Below are 22,979 nucleotides of genomic sequence, written 5' to 3' on the forward strand. Positions count from 1 at the left end.
TTTTAATGTGGTTACTAGAAAATTTAAACTACACATGTGGTACACATATTATTGGACAGTGCTGATTTAGGACTTTTATTTTTTAATATACTTAATTTGTCATAGATAAAAATATTATGGTCTTTTCTCTGATGATTAGTGACATTAAGATAAAGTCTCTCATTACAATTTTATTTCCATCATGTTTTCCTCAGATTTTAATTAGATTTCTAAATTCTAATTAATTTCACATATTTTGGAATCCCAAAGTGATATATTCAATGATACACAACTAAAAGCTCCATGAGGATCCCCAATTTTAGAAACACTATTCCACCAAATAGTTCCCTTGGTTTCCTCATCTAAAAAATAGAGATGACACATATTATATATGTGGTTACTGAGAGAATTTAATGAGATAATGTACTACAGAGCAAGTAGGTGGCATTGTTATAAACTTGCTAGGTTAAATAGCTATGTCACCACTTTTATTATTTTCTTAAAGAATTCAGGATTCAAAGTCTTAACCAAATGATAATTAAGTTATGAACTTTTAGTGTCATTTTAAGCCAAAAAACTCAGAGGTTAATGTCTAACATCAAGTCTATAATAATGACTTACAATTATATAAAACTAGAGGCCTGGTGCATGAAATTTGTGCACGGGGGAAGGAGGGGGGTTCCCTGCACCCTCTCCAATCCAGGATCCCTTTCACAATCCTGGACTGCTGGCTCCTAATTGCTCACCTGCCTGCCTGCCTGCCTGGTCGCCCCTAACTGCCCCCCCCCCCCACCGGCCTGATCGTCCCCACTGCCTCTGTGTGCTGGCCTGATCACCCCTAACTGCCCCCCTGCTGGCCAGGTCGCCCCCAACTGCCCCCTCCCTGCCAGCCTGGTCGCTAACTGCCCCCCCCCCGGCCGGCCTGGTCAACCCTTACTGTCCCCCCTGCTGGCCTGGTCACTCCCAACTGCCCCCCTCTGCCGGCCTGGTCGCCCCCAACTGCCCCCCCTGCCGGCCTGGTCACCCCCATCTGCACACCCCCCGCTGGCCTGTATGCCCCCAACTGCCCCCCTGCCGGCCTGGTCACCCCACGCAGCCTGCTTGTTCAGTCGTTTGGTCATCCCTCACTAACCCCCTGCCGGCCTGGTCATAGGCAGCCATCTTGTGAGGGTGTGAGGGTTAATTTGCATATTACCTCTTCATTATATAGGATTTTACATCATTTGAGTAAATGAGTGTAGTGCATTTTTTTCTTTGTTATTTAAAATAACCCAGTCAAGTGCACAAGTTATCATTTTCAGATGATGAATAAGGCTCAGGATTTAGGTTGAGTGGGATGTCCAAGGTCACACAAATATTAATATTCCCAGAAATTTTTATTTTAACTCTTAGATTTAAAAGGACACAAATCCCATAAGAAAGTCATGGAGTAGCAGAATAAAGGAATCTGACAGAACTATAAGATTGGCAAGTTTTTTACAAAATGTATCTTCGTGGTTAGAACGCAAAAGCAGAAAACTCATTTAAATTAACCACAAAATACCTTCTAAATACTCAAATCCAAAAAAGGTGCTAAAGAATTTTAGTCCCACTGGTTTGATACAGCAAATGCCAGTATTGTATCTATTAATAAGGGACTAAATAATAAAAAGTAGAAATAAAACTAACAAATCACTAAATTATCTACATTGTAAACCAGCAACTATAGAATTTTACATGTGCCTAACAAGCTATTATTTAAAATCACCATCATTTGTTCCCTTCCTAAAAATGAATACTGTTCAGAGTTTGTGTTATGATTAACAATGGCAGGAGCTAAAATTCATATAGCCACTATATTTTCATTTTATGGCAAATATTTAATCAACTTGCTGCTTGATTTAACAAGTTAAGTAAAAAAAACCTCTAAATAAAGTAGGGTTTTTTTCGGAGTAGATTGTAAATAGACTTTTTAAATGAAATAGGACAGAAAACCTAAGTTTTGTGAAACTTTGTCTTTTTATGTGTGCATGTACTAGGTCATAATGTAAAATTTAATTATTAGATTAGAATGGGTCTTACTCAAAAATGTTTGAAAGTCACTGCGAAGTAGTCTATCTACATCAAAACTACTATACATTTACTAACTGGAGGAGTGTTAGGGGAAATCAGACTGAATCAAGGTAAAAATCCTCCTTATCAATTGTTCAAGAGAATATGCTGAAAGGATCCTTAAACAATTCTACCACTCACTTTACTAATATGACAACATTACTCAAGGTCATTCTTCTATAGTTAGCATTAGAACCAAGCCTCCCATCCTAATTTTCTTTGTACTAAATTGGGCTGCAGAAAGGCACTTTAAAAAACAACAACCCCTATATCAGCATTTAAGTGCTAATTCTGAATTTTCTATTTTGGTCTCTAATAACTAAAAGAAATTGCAGTTTAACACAAGGAACCATTTCCTCAAGTACTACTCTACTAGATTAATGATCGTACCAGCTCTCCCATTAAAAGCTTTTTCCAGCTAGTTACTTGGTACTTAGCTTTTTATGGCACTTTTCTTTTCCCATTATGCTCAGCGGTGCATGCAAGGCACTAGCTTTAGGAATGCAACACATTGCTTTTGAAAATGCATGGCTGGGGCCATAATATAACTGAAATTTTCCTAAATTTTTATATTCTGTCCAAATTTTAAAACCAAAGTACTATAAAAATCTAAAAGAGGCCATATTTTTGTAATCTGTGTGCCTTACTCAGTATTAGACATTATATATATTTTTAGACATTATATATATTTTAAGAGGCCTCATTTAAAAACAGTAAAAATTTGAAATCCTTCATTCCCATCTCTTGACAAGTAAATCTTCACCAACAACAGGAGTAAGAAAAGAAGCATATAAGGACTGAAGTCTAGCATGTAAGAACTGAAGAGGTGATCTCTCTACAAAGAGCTAAAAAAAATTAAGCACTGTGGGTGGGAGCAGATTATCACTGATTCATAAATAAAGCAAATATTTATTTCTACATCCTGTCCTGATAGCTATAATAAAGTCATAACATTACTTGCAAAGAACCCAAAAAGGTACCTCAAATTATTTCTATAAACAACTTTAATTGTTTACCTTTAAACAATTCTGTTAATGATTACTAACAAATTTCCAGATTTTAAACTTACTAAACATTAGAAATGGCAGATAGGAAGTTATTTCTTCTGACTTTTGAGACTAATGGAGATTAGTCAAATCAGTGTAGTAAATAGAAATTTCAAACAATTGCAGAAAGAGGAAATAGAAGTTGACTGAGTTAGTGTCTGTCAGACTCAAGGAGGAGAAAATGTCTTTGTTATTCTTTATTTCTCAAACCTGCAGAATATAGTATTAGAGACATTAAAAAACCCCAAATTTTTATTCCACAGTTCAGTCAATTCATGAGATTACATATGAATTTTTTTCTTAGAAGACTAAGGAAATTTACAGATAACTATATATGTGTTATGAGTATACTAGTATTTATAAGTTATATTCACAACAACATAACCTAGATTATTTTCCCAACTGGGAATTATAAATCGGAAAGCAACTACCACTCACATGCCAAATATGAGCTGCCAAAGTTCACTCACTAATTATTCTAAAATATAATGAAAATATGTTAAATGTATTATTCAACTCTTAAGAAAGATTAACAATATGATCATCACTGTTAAGAGAAATAGAGTCAGTGGCAGTTTTAAGGAAGAGAATGCTGTCCTCCTGAACTGAGGGTTATGGTGGGGAGGTGTGGGAATCAGACTTCATCCAATCTCTTTTTAAAAAGTGGACATGTCCTGTCCCATATTATTTTATTAAGTCACTCATAATCTCAAGCCCTAATCACAAGTGTTAGCACAATGACTGTTTCCTTCCAATTTCCACAAATCATTTTTTACAGAAGGAATTTATTAGTTGTCCAAAACCCAGACTTACAGAGTGTGAGTTTTCATTTTCATTGACACATTAAAATTATTCTCCATATGTCTGAATATCTTACATCTTATTAATATTTTTGCTTACAATCAAAATATATTTCCTTTGACAATTTCCACAATTCACTTTTTAATAACAAATTACCCACTCACTATGATAATCAATTAGTCACGATATGTTAACTTTTCTAGATTTATGTTATATGTAATATCTAATGTTAAAAAATATCTTACCACTAGCACATCTACACAAATCTTAACATCTTTATAAGATTTCTTAAAAACTCAAGCATCAAATCTAAATATTAAATACCATAACAGCCCTCCTTCGGATTTCTCACAGCTCATGTAAACAGCATAAACAAAATTTAACCCTAATGTGAAATCACTTAATTTGGAAGCTAATTCCAACTTAATTTAAATCACTAGGAAACCATGAGCCAGCAACTTACATATTTCTAGTTAGAGCACTAAATACGAAGTAAGGCTTAAAATCCTTCTAAAGCAACTAACAAGATATCCATTGCCAAAAGTTTTGAATTATGTTTCAGTCATAGTTACCTGTGGCTACAACTCAAAATTAAGTACCACTCAAAGCTTACATTTAATAGTATAATTCTGCCATATCTGAACCAGACACAAAGACAGATGAAAAATACTGTCAGTTTTTGGAAGCTAAACAGTCTAAAGTTTCCTGAGTCTGTGGTAAATTATTTTTTTAAATAGCTATCGTGTAATATTAATATTTGTTTCATTGAACAACTAAACTACAGTAACTTTGATACTAAATATTTACCACTTATCATTTCAAAAGATGTACCATACTTATAGTAAGCATTGATTTCACTATTTCTCTTCAAATCAAATATTAATATTATACTTGAGAAATTATACAGCTGGATAATAATATTTCTGTGATAGACCCTATCTAGCTCTATATCAAAATTCTAGTAGACTACATTTGGCCAAAAGTAACACAAGCATCTAATTCCATGATAAAATCTTGTCTTTCATGCAGAAACAAATATAACTCTTCAGTTACTTAAAAACTGCAAATGAATTCACTGCTGGAAAATTCTGACCCACCCCTAACACGGTCATCGACAAGCAGGATGCAAACATGTTTGTCCAGAATCCCTGCAGTCGGTAGACATCTTTACTTTGGGCAGAGAAGCCTACTATTTCCCTACTGGAACTCCAGGAAAAAGAAGCCATCTCACCTTAAATTAAATATATTTATACATCGGAAAAAAACAACAACACAAAAAGCTGCAAATGAAAGGCACAGATACTAACTGATTTTATCCAATAAAAATAGTAACTAAAAGTAACACTGCACATCATGTGATGAATATAACTATGCACATAATTCTCAACACATCACAAAATAGTAGTATTAAAAGGGTTGTTTAATCCAATCCTTTATCCTCAACCTACTCTGTGTGACTTGGTCTTTGTAAACATTCTAGTCAACAATTATGACTCAAACACAAAATTACCAGTTAATTTTCTGCCTTTACTAGGCACAAGAAGTTGATCTGAAAAGGCTACATGTACTATCTGATTCCAACTATATGACATTCAGAAAAAGGCAAGGCTATGGAGATGTAACAAAGATTAGTGGTAGCCAGGGGTCAGTCAGGGTGATAGAACAATGAAGAGCGGTGAAAATATTTTGTATATTATAATGATGGATATATGTAGTATATATCTGTCCAAATCCACAGAATGTACAACACCAACAGTGAACTTGAAGTTAAATTATAGACTTTTCGTTATGATTTGTCAATATAGGTTCATCCTTGGCTTAAAAAGTAAAAAGTACTGTTCTGGTGAGTAATGTTGATAATGGGGAAGATTGAAGCTAGCATGTGGGGGAGTGGGTAGTGGGTACATAAGAAATCTCTGTACTTCCCTTTCAATTTTGTTGTAAACTTAAAACTGCTCTAAAAGAATTGTCTTGCTCTTTTCCAGTTTTGCTGGTGCGAGTAACCATGAGTAGTAAAGTCTCCCCTGGCACCCTCACAAGCATGTCAAACTCTACTTTTGTAGAAAAGTCCATTTTGACCATATTCTAGAAATCCTAGCTAATAAAGAGGGAATATGCAAATTGACCATCAGCCATCACAAAAATGGTGGCGTCCATAGCCACAAGATGGTGGCACCCAGTCCCCTCAGCCCCGCCAGAATTCCCTGTCCTTTCAGTCCTGCAGGTGGAGCGGCAGGCACCGGAGTCCCCCAGTCCTTTCAGGCCAGCCGGGGGGCGCCTGCTGCCAGAGTCCCCAGTTCTTTCACAGAAAATGGGTTGCCTCAAAAGTTGGTTAAGCTTCTTAGGACAAAAAGCATTCAAAATCTTCAAAAAGGGAATTCCAATATTTATAAAAGTTTGGACTAGACAATTCAAGGTTATTTCCACTACAACCTTCTATGATTTTGTGCTATTAACATTCTGAATTCACACAGTACCAGCTGTATTGTATGTAAGCAGATATTATTTAAAGGAATGGCCATTGCCCTAACTGGTTTGGCTCAGTGGATAGTGTCGGCCTGCGGACTGAAAGGTCCCAGGTTCGATTCCAGTCAAGGGCATGTACCTTGGTTGCGGGCACATCCCCAGTAGGAGGTGTGCAGGAGGCAGCTGATCGATGTTTCTCTCTCATCAATGTTTCTAACTCTCTATCTCTCTCCCTTCCTCTCTGTAAAAAATCAATATTTTTTTAAAAAAAGAATACATTTTAAAAATAAATAAATGGCCATTATTATTAAAACAACTCATAATACCACATGGTTTGTATGTCAAGGACATTCTGTGTGATTTTCCTAGTTGCTGGAGATAATGTCCCTAAACCGGCAGTCGGACATCCCCCGAGGGGTCCCAGATTAGAGAGGGTGCAGGGGGGGGCCGAGGGACACCCCCCCATGCATGAATTTCGTGCACCGGGCCTCTAGTAGTATAATAATTCAGAACCTTTGTTGCAATGGAATTACAAGAAATCTGGCTGTTTCCTCAAAGTGGCAAACAAGGATGGTAATTTCAGAGAGCTGCTCCACTTACACATCACCATACTGATATGCAAATGTAGCATGAATGCCAGATTATATGAGAAAAGCAAACTGTTTAAAAATCAGCACATTGCTCCCAGTGCTTGAGTATTCTGTAAGGATACAGAGGGAATGGGGGGAGGAAACATCTGTAATAATTTCTACAATAAAGATAAATTTAAAAAATAAATTACCTACTCTTACTACCTCTACTTCTTAACCTTCCTCAGCTATTCTTTAAATCCACCACAAATTTTCCACTCTTTTGAAACTATAAGGTCACCAAATATTTGGAGCAAATGTAACATATAATGTTAATCTTTGTCAATTCTACATGTATATGTGAGTTTGTGATAACATCCTTTGTACATATTTTCCAAAAAAGGGAAGGCTATTTTTTATTACTAACTAGAGGCCCATTGCACGAATTCATTCACCAGTGGGGTCCCTCCACCTGGCCTGTGGGATTGGGCCAAAACCCTCTCTACAACATCCCCGAGGGGTCCCGAACTGCAAGCAAGTGCAGGCCAGGCCGAGGGACCCCACTGGTGCACGATCAGGGCCAGGGAGGGACGCAGGAGGTTGGCCAGCCAGAGCAGGACCGCAGGAAGGCTCCAGGGTGTGTCCGGCCTGTCTCACTCAGTCCTGATCGGCCAAACCCCAGCAGCAAGCTAACCTACTGGTTGGAGCGTCTACCCCTGGCGGTCAGTGCACATCATAGTGAGCGGTTGAGCAGCCTTAGCATATCATTAGCATATTACACTTTGATTGGCTGAACAGCCGACCGAACAACCAGACACTTAGCATATTAGACTTTTATTATGTAGGATAGAGTATAGATGTTTTAAATTGTAACTTAAATTATAAAATAGTAGTACTGTATATTCTTTATAGTGTGTGAATTATATCTCAATAAAGCCATTTAAAACACATACAACTCACCCTGGCCAGGTGGTTCAGTTGGTTAGAATGTTATCCCTTACAACAAAAGGTTACATGTTCGATTTCAGGTCAGGGTACATACCTAGGTTGCGGGTTTGATCCCTGGCCAGGGTGAGTGTAGTATGAACTGTGCCACCTAATATGGTAACCACATGTGGCTTTTGAACACTTGAAATGTGGCTAGTACAACTAAAGGACTGAGTTTTAAAACTATATATGTTTTTAAAATTGTATTTCATTTCAATTAATTTAAATTTAAATAGTCACATGAGTTACTTATAGATTCTACTAGAGGCCCAGTGCATGCGAAATCATGTGCAAGTAGCTCACTTCCCCTTGCCTCAGCTGGCCGCCCCGCCCATCGCTGCTTGTAGCTCGCTGCCCCGCCCTCCGCCACTTGTAGCTCTCCACTGCTAGTAGCTCTCTGCCACAAGTAGCTTGTGCCCCACCTGCCGCAAGAGCCGTTGGCATTTATGATATAGATTTTTGTATTTCTTCTCCTTGCTCAAACTAATTGAGAAATATAGGATATTACCAGTGATTTATATCTCCTTATGCACTTCTTCCTTAATCTCTCTTACTTAGATAGTCCTAAATTTTACTGTTAATGACTTAATAACCAAATGCAATATACAATTTCAATAGCCTAATCTCTATACTCCTTATCCTACTCCTTCAAAAATTCATTCTCAACAATTACTGCTAAGCAAATTGGACTTCTCTGCTATATTCTTTCCTTGAAATTTTATTCCCTTGATATTACTACTCTTCTAGTGTTCTATTTACTAGTAGTCTAACCCCTGGGCTCTTTTTTCCTTTGCCCACCCATTAGTTATTCCTAATTTTCCCTAGGAACCATTATCCTCCAGTCTCTTCCTCTATTCCTTTCTCTCACTATACATATATCTCCTCTCTCTAGATGATTTCATTTACTTTCATTATTTCAGCTATGACTAATATAGACATTTGGGAATCATCATCCCCTATCTTACCTCAGACCTATTCTTTGATGTAATATAACTGACAATTGAACTTCTTCCTGGAGATTTCACAAGTACCTCAAACTCAACATGTCAAAAAAACTAAAACCGCTATTTTTTCTCATTCCCTCCTTCAATTGACAGCATCATCATCTAGCCCCACCCTCTTACCCATTCTTCATTTTCCTCCACATTGAATTAATCACTAAACCCTGCATACTTTATCTCCTAAATATGTAAAGATGCCATTCCTCTATTACTTCCCTTGTTCAGGCCCTATATATCTCATATTCATATCCTAACTAAACTCCACACCTCTGTACTCTTTAAATTTATTCTCCACAATTATTAATATGCAAATCTAACCAATTTACTTCTTTGTTTAGAATTCTTTAGCTACTCTTTACTACCTATAGCTGAGTATTTGTGTGGAAGGGGTAAATGCAGAGTTAAAGAGCATCTATTTTTATAAAAGCCTAAGCAACCGCTCGACCATTCAACCAGTAGCTATAATGCACACTAACCACCAGAGGGCAGACACTCAATGCAGGAGCTGCCCCCTGGTGGTCAGTGTGCTCCCACAGTGGGAGCGGCACTCAGCTGACCAATGGGTGCCAGACAATGGGCTCATGGCTGGCGAGCGCAGCTGCAGCAGTGCAAGTCTCTCCCGTGGACACTCCCCCTGTGCACCCCTCCCCATCTGGACCGGGACTGGGATCAGGACCAGCATTGGCATCGGGAGAGTGGGAGCGGCACAGCGCCTGGCCCAGGCTCATCCCCACCGCCTGCTGCTTTGCACACTACTATATCCCCCAGGGGATGTCGGACTGCTGGTTTCAGCCCGATCCCAGGGGCCTGTGGGGATCAGGCCGAAACCGGCAGACCGACATCCCCCAAGGGGTCCTGGATTGCGAGAGGGCACAGGCCAGGCTGAGGGACCCTACTGTACACGAATCCGTGCACCAGACCTCTAGTATAAATGAGAATGCCTGGAACTCTTCAGCATGTAAAAGAGATAATCTGTTACATTTCCAAATTTACCTTAATCCACAATGACCTACCAGTCCAAGTAAGGAGAGTATCCACAGAGAGATGAATATATCAGGTTATTAAGCTCAAAACTATTAGTTATCAAGATGATCTTGTCATTATCCTAAGCAATCAGTTTGCTTCTATATACTAATATAGAAAATGTGCACATTAATTATCATTTGATTCACTAATTAGTTTCATCTCTCACTGTTTGGTTTACATATGTTTGTGTTTGATTAACACAATACCATCTACTGCATACATGCTGACCAAAAAAAAAGATCATCTGTTTCTGAGACGCTAAACCAGGGGTGGGCAAACTTTTTGACTCAAGGGCCACAATGGGTTCTTAAACTGGACCAGAGGGCCGGAACAAAAGCATGGATGGAGTGTTTGTGTGAACTAATATAAATTCAAAGTAAAGGAGCGGAGGGGAGAGCAAGAGAACCCTCCGCTCTTTCGGCTCCACAGGCCAGATAGAACAGCCGAACGGGCCGGATCCGGCCCGCGGGCCGTAGTTTGCCCACGGCTGCGCTAAACCTTGGCTGCACAAAATACATCTACAGAAATAATTAGAGTGGTTTTTCTTAACTAAACTGAATATTATGATATAACAACTAGATTTCCAAACCGCTCATTATTAAATTACTCTGAAATTTCTTAAGAATTCTTAAGCTTCTCCAAATGGCAGATGATGGCAGATGACGCTGCTGCTCCAGGAGACCCAGAGACCCCGGGCGCTTCTGTGGAGAATGTGGCAGCGGAATATGGGGCTGAGGTCTTTCAGCAAGGTAGGCTGCCTCGTTAAGGACATGAAGATCAAGTCCATGGAGCTCTATCTCTTCTCCCAGCCCAACAAGGAATCTGAGATCACTGACTTTTTCTGGGGGAAGCCCTCAAGGACACGGTTTTAGTTTGTTTGTTTGTTTTTAATATATTTTTATTGATTTCAGAAAGGAAGGGAGAGGGAGAGAGAGATAGAAACATCAATGATGAGAGAGATTCACTGATTGGCTGCCTCCTACATATCCTTCACTGGGGATCGAGCCCACAACCCTGGCATGTGCCCTGACCAGGAATCACACATGACCTCCTGGTGCATAGGTCGACACTCAACCACTGAGCCACTCTGACCGTGCTCAAGGACAGGTTTTGAAGATTATGTCATGCAAAAGCAGACCCAGGCTGGCTAGAGGACCCAGTTCAAGGCATTTATAGCCATTGGGGACTACAATGGACATGTTGGTCTGAGCTTTAAGTGCTCTAAGGAAGTAGCCACTGCCATCCCTGGCCAAGCTCTTTGTCCCTGTGCATGAGGCTACCGGTACTTGGGGAACAAGATCCACAAGTACCACATGATCCCTTAAAGATGATTGGCCACTCTGATTCTGAGCTGGTGGCCTCATCCCCGCCCCCAGGGACACTGACACTGTCTCTGCCCATGCCAAGGAAGCCAGTAATCGAGGATGTCTACACCTTGGCCAGGGGCTGCACTGCCGCACTGGGCAATTTTGCCAAGGCTACCTTTGATGTCATCTCCAAAACCTACAGTTATCTCACCTCTGGCCTCTGAAAAGAGGTCATGTTCCCCAACTCTCCCTATCAGGAATTCACTGACCATCTTGTAAAGATCACACCAGAGTTGCTGTGCAGAGAACCCAGGCTCCAACTATAGTGCCACATAATTTTGTACAAGAAAAATAAAGTGAATTTAAGCCTGCTTAAAAAAAAAGAACTCTTAAATTTCTGGGAAAACTGTATTTGCTCATGATAACAAACAGCTTATCTGAAGGTTCTTTTCTAAAAAACCATTAAACACATTCATTTAGCAGAACACATTTAATATGTTAATCTTCCAAGGCCAAGATTCAAGTCATAAGATCAAAAAAGTAAATTCTACATGAAACCCCATCTGAAAAAAATCTAAATATAAATTAAGGTAGAGATATTATACAATCAATTAAGTCAGGGGTCCTCAAACTTTTTAAACAGGGGCCAGTTCACTGTCCCTCAGACCGTTGAAGGGCCGGACTATAGTTTAAAAAAAAAAAACTATGAAAAAATTCCTATGCGCACTGCGGGCCCGGGACAAGTCGGCTGCTAAGCAGGACAGGCAGCGGCACCCGGCGGGCCGGATAAATGTCCTCGGCGGGCCGCATGTGGCCCGCGGGCCGTAGTTTGAGGACCCCTGAATTAAGTCAACCACAAAATCAAGCAAATTACTGACTTTTCCTCCTATGTACATTGTATCAATAACCAATCTTTTTAAAAACACATACAAAACTAAGTGTGCCACCTGTCAAAGGTACAGGCATCTTTAAAAACAGTCCGAAGAAGAAATAATTCTGGTAATTTCTCTTCAATCTGAAAAGCTATTTCCCTTTTGTCTTAAGATTGGATAAAAGTCCTAAAGTTGACAAAGCAAAATCTCCTAAAACCCAATTTTAATTAAGATGTTTTAAATATTCAATCAATTTGTAACATGTGACAACTTATGGTTTTCAAAATGGATTTTTTTAAAGCACCATCATCCTTCTTTTAGTTTTGAAAAGTACCTTCATACAGTATTTCAGTTGATCCTCAATAATACTGTTAAGTCGGTAAGACATATTATTAAGTCAGCATCACAGATTAAGTTCCTTACTCAGGGTTAGATAACTGGGTAACCTAGAATCCAAGTGTTCTTCCTTGGAGCTTTTTTCTATCATATAGTACTGCATTAGATCACACTGAACTCTTCCAGTACAAGACTAGAGAATCTGCTATGGACCAAAGAAAGGCAAGGAATATGGATAAAACAAACCTGAGTTCTATTACTATTTCTAACTTGATAACAGAAAAAATTTAATATTTATTAAAGTATATTGAGCACCTACATATATCTTCAAAGAGCTCAAAGACTACTGGAGTAGACAAAGAAGGTAAAGACTTCAAATCAATTTGAAGAATATAAGAATGATCCCAAAAGGAAAAAAGATTTTAGCAAATTCTGGAAACTAGTAATTAAAAAAGGCTGTCATTTGGGAAAGTGACAGGTTGTAAAATTAAAACATTAGGCAGAAAATAGGTAAAGCTAAAGAATCTGAAAGCACTGATGACACCATGTTCATCTCCAAACTTCCTCCTATAAGAATGGTAACAACCGTAAGAATTTTGCTACATGATTTTTCATGGATGTAAACAAATAAAACAAAATCTGCACAGATACCTCAAAAAGATAGCCTAAAAGAGATGCTGGATCATCATAATATATATATATATATATATATATATATATATATATATATGTATATATATATATATATATGTATGTATATATTTTCCATTTAACTGTCACAACAACTCTATAAAATAGGCACTTATTCTATTTACAGATAAGAAACTAGACTAATCAATTAGGTCTTAATTACTATGTTATACTGCAGAAAAATAGTGTCCTCTTCCAATCCAAATTCAGGTCATGGTAAGTCTTATCTATTCCTGCAGACTAGATTGGACCTATGGTTAAGAAAATAACCTCAAATAAAATGTAAGATACTAAAAATAAACAAATGTAAGAACTGGTACCAAAAAAAACCCTAATAACTGTAATTAGTATTAATATTCTCAGAAATTGCAATTTGAGCATAACCATTTCTGCTGCTTTTACAGCTTTATCTAAAAAACTTGAAAGTTACTAGAAAACCCAAATAATAATAGGTTTAGGGTGATTTCTGAAAATGAGGACTCAGTTTTAGTTGAATGCTTTCCTAGGGTTTAACTAGGATGATTTTCAAATCACCAGAATCTTTCACTAAAATCTGAATGTCAAAAAACAAACTCAGTCACCAGGCAACAAGATTCCCAATTTGTTTTACAAAAAAACTTCTTTTCAAGTTCTTATACTAAGAACAACTATGATACTAAAGGTCCAAAAAGAAAAGAAAAAAGGTAAATAAGGAAAAAGGAAAACATTTATAAACCCCTAAAACTAAGTAAGAACTAACTACATCATTAAAAATTAATCTAAATGTAATTTTCAATTCCTGTACCACCAAGGTTACTTCCCACAGCAGTAAATCTACATCTATTTTAAATCAAATCTTATCTAACCAAAATTATCCTGTCTTTAATTCCATTCTGCCCTGTTTACAAAGGAGGACAGATTATTTCAAACAAGTCACCAATCATTCTACATAGCAGCTACCACTGAGTTATCTCAATTTTATCCATACTCAACAGGGGCTCTGAGAATTGAAAATAAACAAAGAAAAACTCCGAGGACTATTCCCTGAAATCTAGTTGTGGGACTGCAAATTCTCATCCAAAAAAACAAGGAATGTAGCACAAATTTTAAAAGTAAAGGAGGTAAAAGCCCTAGCTGGTTTGGTTCAGTAGATAGATCGAGTGCTGACCAGAGGACGAAGGGTACCAGGTTAGATTCCCATCAAGGGGTCAAGGGCACGTACCTCGGTTGCAGGCTCAATCCCTGGCTCTGATCGAGCATGTGCGAGAGGCAACTAATAGATGTGTCTCTCTCATATCAATGTTTTTTTTCTCTCTCCCTGTCTCTCCCTCTCTCTAAAGAAAAAGTAAAGGTAAAAACAATCCTCAATATGCAAAAGGAAAGGTTCAGTTCGATCAGGTTTTAAGAATTATCTTAAGAACAAAAGAAAACAAATTATGGTTTCTTAATCAGAGAACCACATCCCATTTCTGAAGCACTGCTAAACTTTTTATAAAACACTAGAGGCCTGGTGCATGAATTTGTGCACAGGTGGGGTCCCTCAGCCTGGCCTTCGATCAGGGCCCCCTGGCCGGCTGGTGGGGAGGGACCACGGGAGGTTGGCTGTGGGAATGCACTGACCACCAGGGGGCAGCTCCTGCATTGAGTGTCTGCCCTCTGGTGATCAGTGTGCATCATAGCGACCGGTCAGAATTGTCACTTAGGCTTCTATATATATAGATTAATATCATATACTCACTATGAAACATGAGCCTTAACTTACTAAAAGCTAGAGAAAAGCAAGCACTAAGTATATTGGACCTTAAACAAAATTTATGATTTGACCTCCCTTTCAAGTTGATCTGGAGACTATTACATCAATACATAACGTGAATGTATCAAGTGTACTCTATATTTAGAAACTTAGAAACAACTTGGGGAGAAAAGTGCTTAAAGTAAATCATTTCTAAATCTATCAATAAGTTTTCTTAAAGCCAATCATACTATTTCTTAAAAACAAGGTCAGTTGGTTCAAGCATCATCCATACACCAAAAGGCCAGTGTGGTTCAGTTGGCTGGAGTATTGCTTAGTATACACCAAAAGGTGGTGGTTTGATTCTGGGTCAGAGCACATGCCCCAGCTGGAGTTGGAGTGTGGATCCACCTTTGGGGGAATGGGGGAGGCAACCAATGGATATTTCTTTCTATCTCACTCTCTCTCCCTCCCTCCCTCCCTTCCCCTTTCTAAAATCAATTTTTAAAAAAATAAAAAATAAAAAACCAACCACCACCAAAATAACACTTTCTTACCAAGGCAAATCATCTTTCATCTTAAGAGATCTCAGTTATCACTTAAGATCCTGTGTTATCAAAGCATTACCTATTATTATTAAAGAATTGATACTTGTTTCAATAGATACCTATGCTTACTGTTACTCTAAAATAAGCTTGATGGAAACAAGTTTGATTTATATACCATACTTACCCATTCTCCATCCCAAAAAGCCTATTCCTCCCTTTGAAGTGATAAAATCAATACCCATATCAGAAGTCATAAATCTGACGACTTCCACACCAAAACAGAATTGCTTCATTTGAGATTTATTAATTAGCCATATACTAAACTACAAAATGCTCTAACATTTCCCAAATTACTAGGTTCTAACCAGTTTAATTTGTGTTCTTCACCTACCTAAACAAGTCATTTTTACCTGCTCTATGATTTTAGGTTCTTTATCAAATAAGTGGGCAGAATAACCTAAGATTTCTTCTGGTTTTAATGCATTAAGAATTTTAACTTAACAACTGAACAAAATATTTCTCCTGTCTTCCTACAAAAAAATACATATACTAGAAGTATACATTTAGTGAAAAGAGCTTTCCTTTCTTCCCAATACTTTAGTAATCCCTTGGCTTATTCTTTAATTAGGATCCAAAAATAAAAACTCAAACACTAATCTACTGAATAGGTTACTAGGCAAATGTCCTAGTCAAAACACTGCCCACGTACTACTACTATAAAGGATCTTGGGGCCAGAATAATCACATTTCTAAGAAACAAAATGAAAAATTATAGAAGCAGGGTCAAATGGCATCTGGTTTCTAAACCAGAGTACAGCTCAATGAGCTAGAGGTTCTGCAGCCAAATCCTGATAAGAATTCTTTAGTTTGATCATGTCCATGCCTAGACAGAGAACAAAAATCCAAAGTCATGAGTTCTAAGAAAAACTGAGATGCTTGGACATAATTCTTATTGTGATATTAGATAAATTGAGTGTTTTCCACTGTACCATTAGTTCCAATATAATAAACTATTAGAAAATCCCAGGTGATAAACACACATATAGAAGTTAAATAATTGAAACTACCTAAGTCAATCCATAAAATGCTCAACATTTATTGGGTCCAGTCTTAAAAGGGTAATGTAACCAATTAATGAAAAAAAATGTTTAAAACCACCTATTCGAGTATGAAACCATAACAAAAGAATAAAATCCAGGCTCAGTAGCACTAGGCACCCTGGATACAAAAAAGAAATAGGTGTCTGTAAGCTTAATTTTTGCTGTAAACCAAAAGAAATCAGACCTAAGGTTTTGTTTTGTTTTTTTAAAAATATATTTTGACTGATTTCAGAGAGGAAAGGAGAGGAAGAGAGGGATAGAAACATCAATGATGAGAGAAAATCACTGATGGGCTGCCTCTTTCATGCCCCCTACTGGGGATCTAGCCTGCAACCCCGCATATCCCCTGGTTCATACATGGAAGCTCAACCACTGCCCACACAGTAGAGCCAGGCAGACCTAAGTTTTTGAATAAGACTGACCAATAAGAATAAAATTACAGTTTGACAAGTTTTTTTTTTAAAGATCTGTCACCTTTCCAACTCTAAACCACTATAAAACTGAGTAGTTATTTCACAATGCCTAGAAGTTCTATATCATTAGCTGTAAAACCTACAATATTATGTTCTAAAGAACTTGTCAGTTTTTAAATTTATTTTCTTCCACGTTAAGTTGATTTTCCGTATTATTAACTAGATAAATCAAAATTCCTAGATCATTCAGTTACTTTCATATCGTATTTCAGCTTGGTCCTTTTTCTTGGCAAAAAAAGAATATGGATAATGGCATTCTTCATGAAAAAAACAACAACAAAAAACCCTGCCTTTTCCATTCAGTGTAAACACTGCTTCTTCCAATAACCTATGTTCACTTCCTGATGAGGAAATCAAGCTCATACAGGTCAAACAACAAGTAACCCAAAACCAGGTATTTAAACCTAGAATATACTTGTCAACCAGAATGACACACCATTATTTACACCATGAAAACCTCCCAAAGAGATTAAAAAGGAAGCATTGTAACTCCTATAAACTTTTGGGAAAGTTTGGCTTAAAAATCTTTTATAACAAAATTAAAATAATAATTTTGCATGGGCTCGTACTATTCATTGTATAGTTTATGGGCTAAAGACATATTAGTTTTAATTAACAAGGTAAGATCACTGCTAGCTAGCATAAGGCATAAGCATCATTAGGTGGTACAACATCGAATACTTATTGTACCTTACTAGTCCCAAGGCATTTGGCCAGAGAAGAAAGTCTTTTTTATAGTAGTTATTATTAAATGCCTGTGTAACCGCCAACAAAGATATAGCCAAAGGAAGGTCATTCATGAACAAGGTCGTTCTTATTAAAAAAGAACAGTCTGATCTCAGTAACACACCAGCAAGTCATCACTGCAGAGCCTTTGATGAGTCTGAAATGTACAAGTCAAGAAGACTGTACTTTCCTAACTCAAAAACGTCCCCACTAATTCCAAGTTTCCTGCCAGACACTATACTATAATAACAAATAGGCAATGCGTTTGTACGAAGATTTTCACCACTCCTTCTCTAGTAGCAAATCTCACTGGCTATCAATAATGCCCCAAAATCTAGTTTCAATCTCTTTCAAAAGGTGGCCTCCCCCCAGTCAGAGCGAACAGTTAAAGAATGACAAGTAAAGAGTGAACTCGATAAACTGGCTTAACCGAGCACATTTGGGATCCAAACCACCGTATAATAAAGTAGGCGGGGCTATACCTGTAGTTCACACCAGGCGACCTCCACGGTGGTTTCAGTGTCCAGTCCTTTGTAGACCGTCTTAAAGGAGCCTCTGCCAATTTCTATATCAAACTTGAGAAAGCGGCCATCGTTGGACATTCCCACGGCCTTGGTCTCCAGCTCTTCGATATCATCCTGTTGCTGGCTCCGTTCCTCTTGCGATTCCTTGGCGCTGCTGCCGCCGCTGCCGCTTCTCGCTGATGGAGGCTCCTCTTTGCTCCCCACATGGTCGGGCTGGGAAATTTGGCGGTCTTTGCTGATAGCGCTGGGGGCAGTCGTGGTTGCAGGGCCCGGGGCAGCGGATTCCCTCGGGGCAGCAACAGCGGCGGGAGGCTGCTGGGCTACCTCAGCAGCGACAGTAGCGGTCAAGGTCTCCTCGCGATGGGGCTCTGGTGGAGTACTCTGTGGAACCACTGCGGCGACGCTGGGCTGAGGGAGAGAAAGCGGGAGGCCGGGCAATTCCAACGCCGTAGCGTTGGAATCGCAGATAACGCTGCGGCGGAAGAAGCGGTGCTCAGTGGTGGTGGTAGTCGCGGCCGCCCCACGGCTGTCCTTGTCCATAGTGTGGCGGCGACGCCGGTACTCCTCAGTCTTGCCAGTTCCAGCGTCTGTCCCCGCCGCGCCCAGTTTCTCCCCAACAGAGGAATCTGAGCTAGAGCCATTTTTGGGGGTGGGCGCCGGCGGCGAGAGGAACAGGGAGCTCGGAGTGCCGCTCTGCTTCTCCGCGGCGCCTCCGGACATGGTCGGTCCCCTGGAGCGAGGCGAGCCGGGTCGAATTTGTGAATGAAGAGAGGGTGAGGGGTCGACCTGGAGGAGAGGTGCAGGTCGGCAGGTACCGCTACGACGGATCCTGCTCCCGACGGGTTAGGATCAAACCGGACCACTCCTCACTTAGAACTGACAAGTCACCCCGAAGGCGAGGCGGGACACCCGGCCCTGCTGCGACTGCTGCTTTGGCTCACAAGGCGGGCTCGTCGGCGGTCTATCGAGGAGCTGAGCCACAGGGGTTGTTAGCGCCTCGCGATCCGCAGCCATCCTGCGGCAAGCCGCGGGCGGGAAGGCTGTAGCAGCAGAGACGCCGCAGTCATGAGGGGCAAGGCAAAGAGCCGGCACCGAGTAGAAGCGGATGCGGCGGATGCGGCGGCGACTCCAGCTCCCCGCCGCCGCCGCTGCGCGGACTGGGCGGGCTAGGCCCGGAGGGCGGCGGCAACCCGAGGCAGGGACTAGCACGGACTCCCGAGCGGTGGCAGCTCCAGGGCCAAAGAGAGTGGGAGGGGCCGAGGAGGGCGAGGGAGGGCCGGGCCCGGGGGCTCCCGGACAGTCGGTCGCCGCCTCACAAACGCGCCCCCAGAGAGGGGGACCAGTCTCACAAGGCGTCCATCGCCGGGACTGAAGGGTCGAAGCCTCGGTGCCTGAAAAGCGGGCCCCCCCTTCCCCGAGGCCTCCCCGCCCGCCCCGGGCCTGGCAAACCCCCGTCTCCTCCCGGGCCGGTGCCGGGGGCTGACGGAGGGAGGGAACGGTGGGGAGGGGAGGGCCGCTCGCCGCGGGGCCCGAGCTCCGCTGCTTCTCTGGGCCGAGAGCAGAGGAGACCGAAAGGACTGGGTGGAGGGGGATAGGGAGAGAAAAGAGTAGTCACCCCAACAGGCACCTTCTGTCACCGAAGACTGGAGTGCAGAGTGGTCGAGTATGAAGAGGCGCGTCCAACAGAGAAACTCGCCGCGCTAAATGGCGCCGGGAGTCTGAAGGCTCCACACAGCCCGTTCGGACCCCGCCCCCCACCGCCCGGGGCAGCCCCACCCCCACCTCACTCTCAGGACTCTCGCGCAGGCGTGCCAGTACCGAGGCTCCTGGGACTTGTAGTTTACTCGCTTAAGGAATGAAAGGGGTTCAGGCGGAAGGAGCCTACGACTTCCGTGATGCCTTGCGGCAGTTTAATTTGATGCCTCATGGGAATTGTAGTTTTCTTTTGGAAACCGCCCCTTCTGGAAGGCTGATGGGAGCGTCGCCGTGAGTCGCTAAACCCTATCCTTAAATCAGCGCTAGCTGGGAAAATCATTATTTGGGGGTTAATTCTGGAAGAAGGGAAGGAAGGAAAAAAAAAAGAAAGAAAAGGGAGGCAAGCGAGAGAAGAGATTCCCATCATGTTCTACTGAAGCTAGAGAAAACTCTTAGAGTTGCCATGCAAAGAAAAATGATCTGTTGTTCATCTTTAATGGAGAAAGCTGCTGAAGTGTTGAGTGACTGTAGGGCTGTTGGGGTGGAGGGGGAACGCAAAGCAGGAGAACCAGAGCCCAGGCTCAGCCAGAAGATCTAACGACTCCTTCCGCAGGTTAAAAGAAACTTTGTGGATTGCGCATGAGATTACTATTGATTAAATGGGTTGAGGAAGGAAACAGGGAGAATTATCTTCTATCCTCCTTGATTCCATAGCAATCAAGATGAGTTGTGGGCATTCTCAGCTCCAGCTCCAAGACATTCGGGTTCTCAAAGATGGGCTACCCTACTTTGGATCATAGTGAACTCTTTGCCAGAATAAAAAAGATGGTGTGGGGAGGGAGGGAGGTGGAACTTGGCGTCTTGAGAGAGCTGAGTTGACTTCTGTGTAGTTGGTTGAAACCTAATTTCCATCTTTCCTTTGGTGGCTTAGTACAACAACATCCCCTCTTTCTCTAGGGGTGTATGAAAGTACACATGTAATGTATGGCTTTAGACATAGAGGAAATTTGGATCCACACATCACAGTAATGGAAAGTATCCTTGGGCTCTCTGGCCTCCTTTGCTTCTCACAACTACTCAGGATTATACAGGTGATGAGCACTAGGGGGCACCAGACAGAGTTGGAAGCCTGGGTGGGGAGCCAGATGGCAGTTAAAAATGTCTAAGCCCGACAGGAAAGAGCGGGAAGCACTGAAATGTATGCAAGGGCATCAGAGCGGCAACACACTCCTTTCTCTCTCTCCTCGGCGCCCACTGTGGAAGGAGCTCAGAAGCGCACAGTCTAGCGGAGGACCACGCTAAGACTACGAGTAGTTTAGATGCAACTTGACAGAAGATTCGTTGGTTAACACTAGTTTCCTAGGAAACGCCCACAACTTATCTGGATGAGCTCCACTTAGAGAAGTTTGCTATATAATTCATATTAATTTACCTGTTAAGTAAAATAGTTATACACGTTTACAGCTTTTTTCTTTATCAAAAGCTACACTTTCAGACATACAAAAGTTTGTTTTAAAACCAATTTGTTAGGTTTCATGAAGCTAGCAGATTATGAACATTTTAAAATACAAATTCAGTAGGGGCAACTCGAGTATTAAAATAGTAGAGTTCCATTTATTAGAAAATATATCGTTAACTCATTTGCTATGGTAATGGTAAATTTCATTATGGTATATGTAATTAGTGGTTTGTCTCCAATCCTAAATTTTAATGTAAAGCAAGGGAAGAAATGACTTTAAAGTACTTTTTTATTGTACGTCTTGAGGCAGATTCTTAGGACTTGCTCAGTTGTTGCTTTACTAGAAAAAATAGTCTGATTTTAAACATAATCCAAGTAATTATAAATTGGTGAGTTAAAAGAAGATCAGTAAATCACAATGTTCAAATGTTGGCACCACAAAAAATGATGCTATTTCTGTGTGAATGGTCATTTAAAAACTTTATTATTGCCTATTCCTGTTTACTCTGCATTGAAACTTTGGCCACAATGCATTGGACACAAGTCCCTGGACAATCACCATGTCCTATCAACACGTAAGTTCAACCAGGAACAATTAAATATATTGTAAATAATTAACTTGATTGAAAGCCCTGCTTGCCCACATGACAGACTTTCCTATTTGTGCAACATTAGCTTTACTATGAAAACAGGTACAACTATAAGTTGAGTATAACTATATTGTGTACAATGGTTAGATTTAAAGGTTAAAATGTTTAGTGTAATTATTTTACTACAGACACCTTTTTAATGCTTACCAACTTTCAATTAACATATTTTCTGTTACTTATTAATATATCCCTAAGAGTATTTTTCTTTTCTCTGTCATTTCAATTATCGAGTAAAGAACAGATCCCTCTGTACTCTACATAAAACATCTATCTATAATGATCTATAATAATAAAAGCATAATATGCTAATTAGACAGGACAGCCGAATGACCTTCTGGACGTCATTCCAGACGTCCTTCCAGATGAAGCTGCGGTGGCGGGGGCCAAGGCAGAGGCAGTTAGGGGTGATCAGGCAGGCAGGCAGAGCAGTTAGGGAAAATCAGGCAGGCAGGAAGAGTGGTTAGGGGCGATCAGGCAGGCAGGCAGAGTGGTTAGGGGTGATCAGGCAGGCAGGCAGGTGAGCAGTTAGGAGCCAGCAGTCCCGGATTGCAAGAGGGTGCAGGCCGGGCTGAGGGACAACCCCCCCATGCACGAATTTCATGCACTGGGCCTCTAGTCTATATATAAAAGCCTAAGCAACCGAACAACCGGTCAACCATTCACCATGACACACACTGACCACCAGGGGGCAGACGCTCAACGCAGGTGCTGCCCCCTGGTGTTCAGTGCGCTCCCACAGCAGAAGCACTGCTCAGCAGACTGACGGGCGCCAGATTCAGGGCTCACAGCTGGTGAGCGCCGCTGTGGCGATGTGAGCCTCTCCCGGTCCGGACTGACTGGGCACGAGCCCACAGCAGGCACAGCGGGGCTGGGATGAGCGGGAGTGGCAGGCAGGAGCGGCAGGCGGCATTGGACTGCCGGT

The 22,979-nt window shown here is 40.8% G+C and overlaps 1 protein-coding gene across 20 annotated transcripts in view; it reads right to left on the bottom strand.

The window, feature by feature from the left end:
* WNK1 (WNK lysine deficient protein kinase 1) overlaps positions 1-19,985 on the bottom strand; it is a 157,837-nt gene extending 137,852 nt beyond the window's left edge. For 19 of the 20 annotated variants that reach the window (XM_080662275.1, XM_080662277.1, XM_080662276.1 and 16 more), the window contains exon 1: positions 18,212-19,985. In XM_080662275.1, coding sequence (XP_080518401.1) covers positions 18,212-18,973 — 762 coding nt within the window. In that variant the 5' untranslated portion in view covers positions 18,974-19,985. The remainder of the gene's footprint in view (positions 1-18,211) is intronic. The other variant, XM_080662279.1, reaches the window with a different exon arrangement.
* Positions 19,986-22,979: the final 2,994 nt, after the last annotated feature.

The sequence above is a fragment of the Plecotus auritus genome, assembly GCF_963455305.1.
Source record: "Plecotus auritus genome assembly, chromosome: 3".
NCBI lineage: Eukaryota > Metazoa > Chordata > Mammalia > Chiroptera > Vespertilionidae > Plecotus > Plecotus auritus.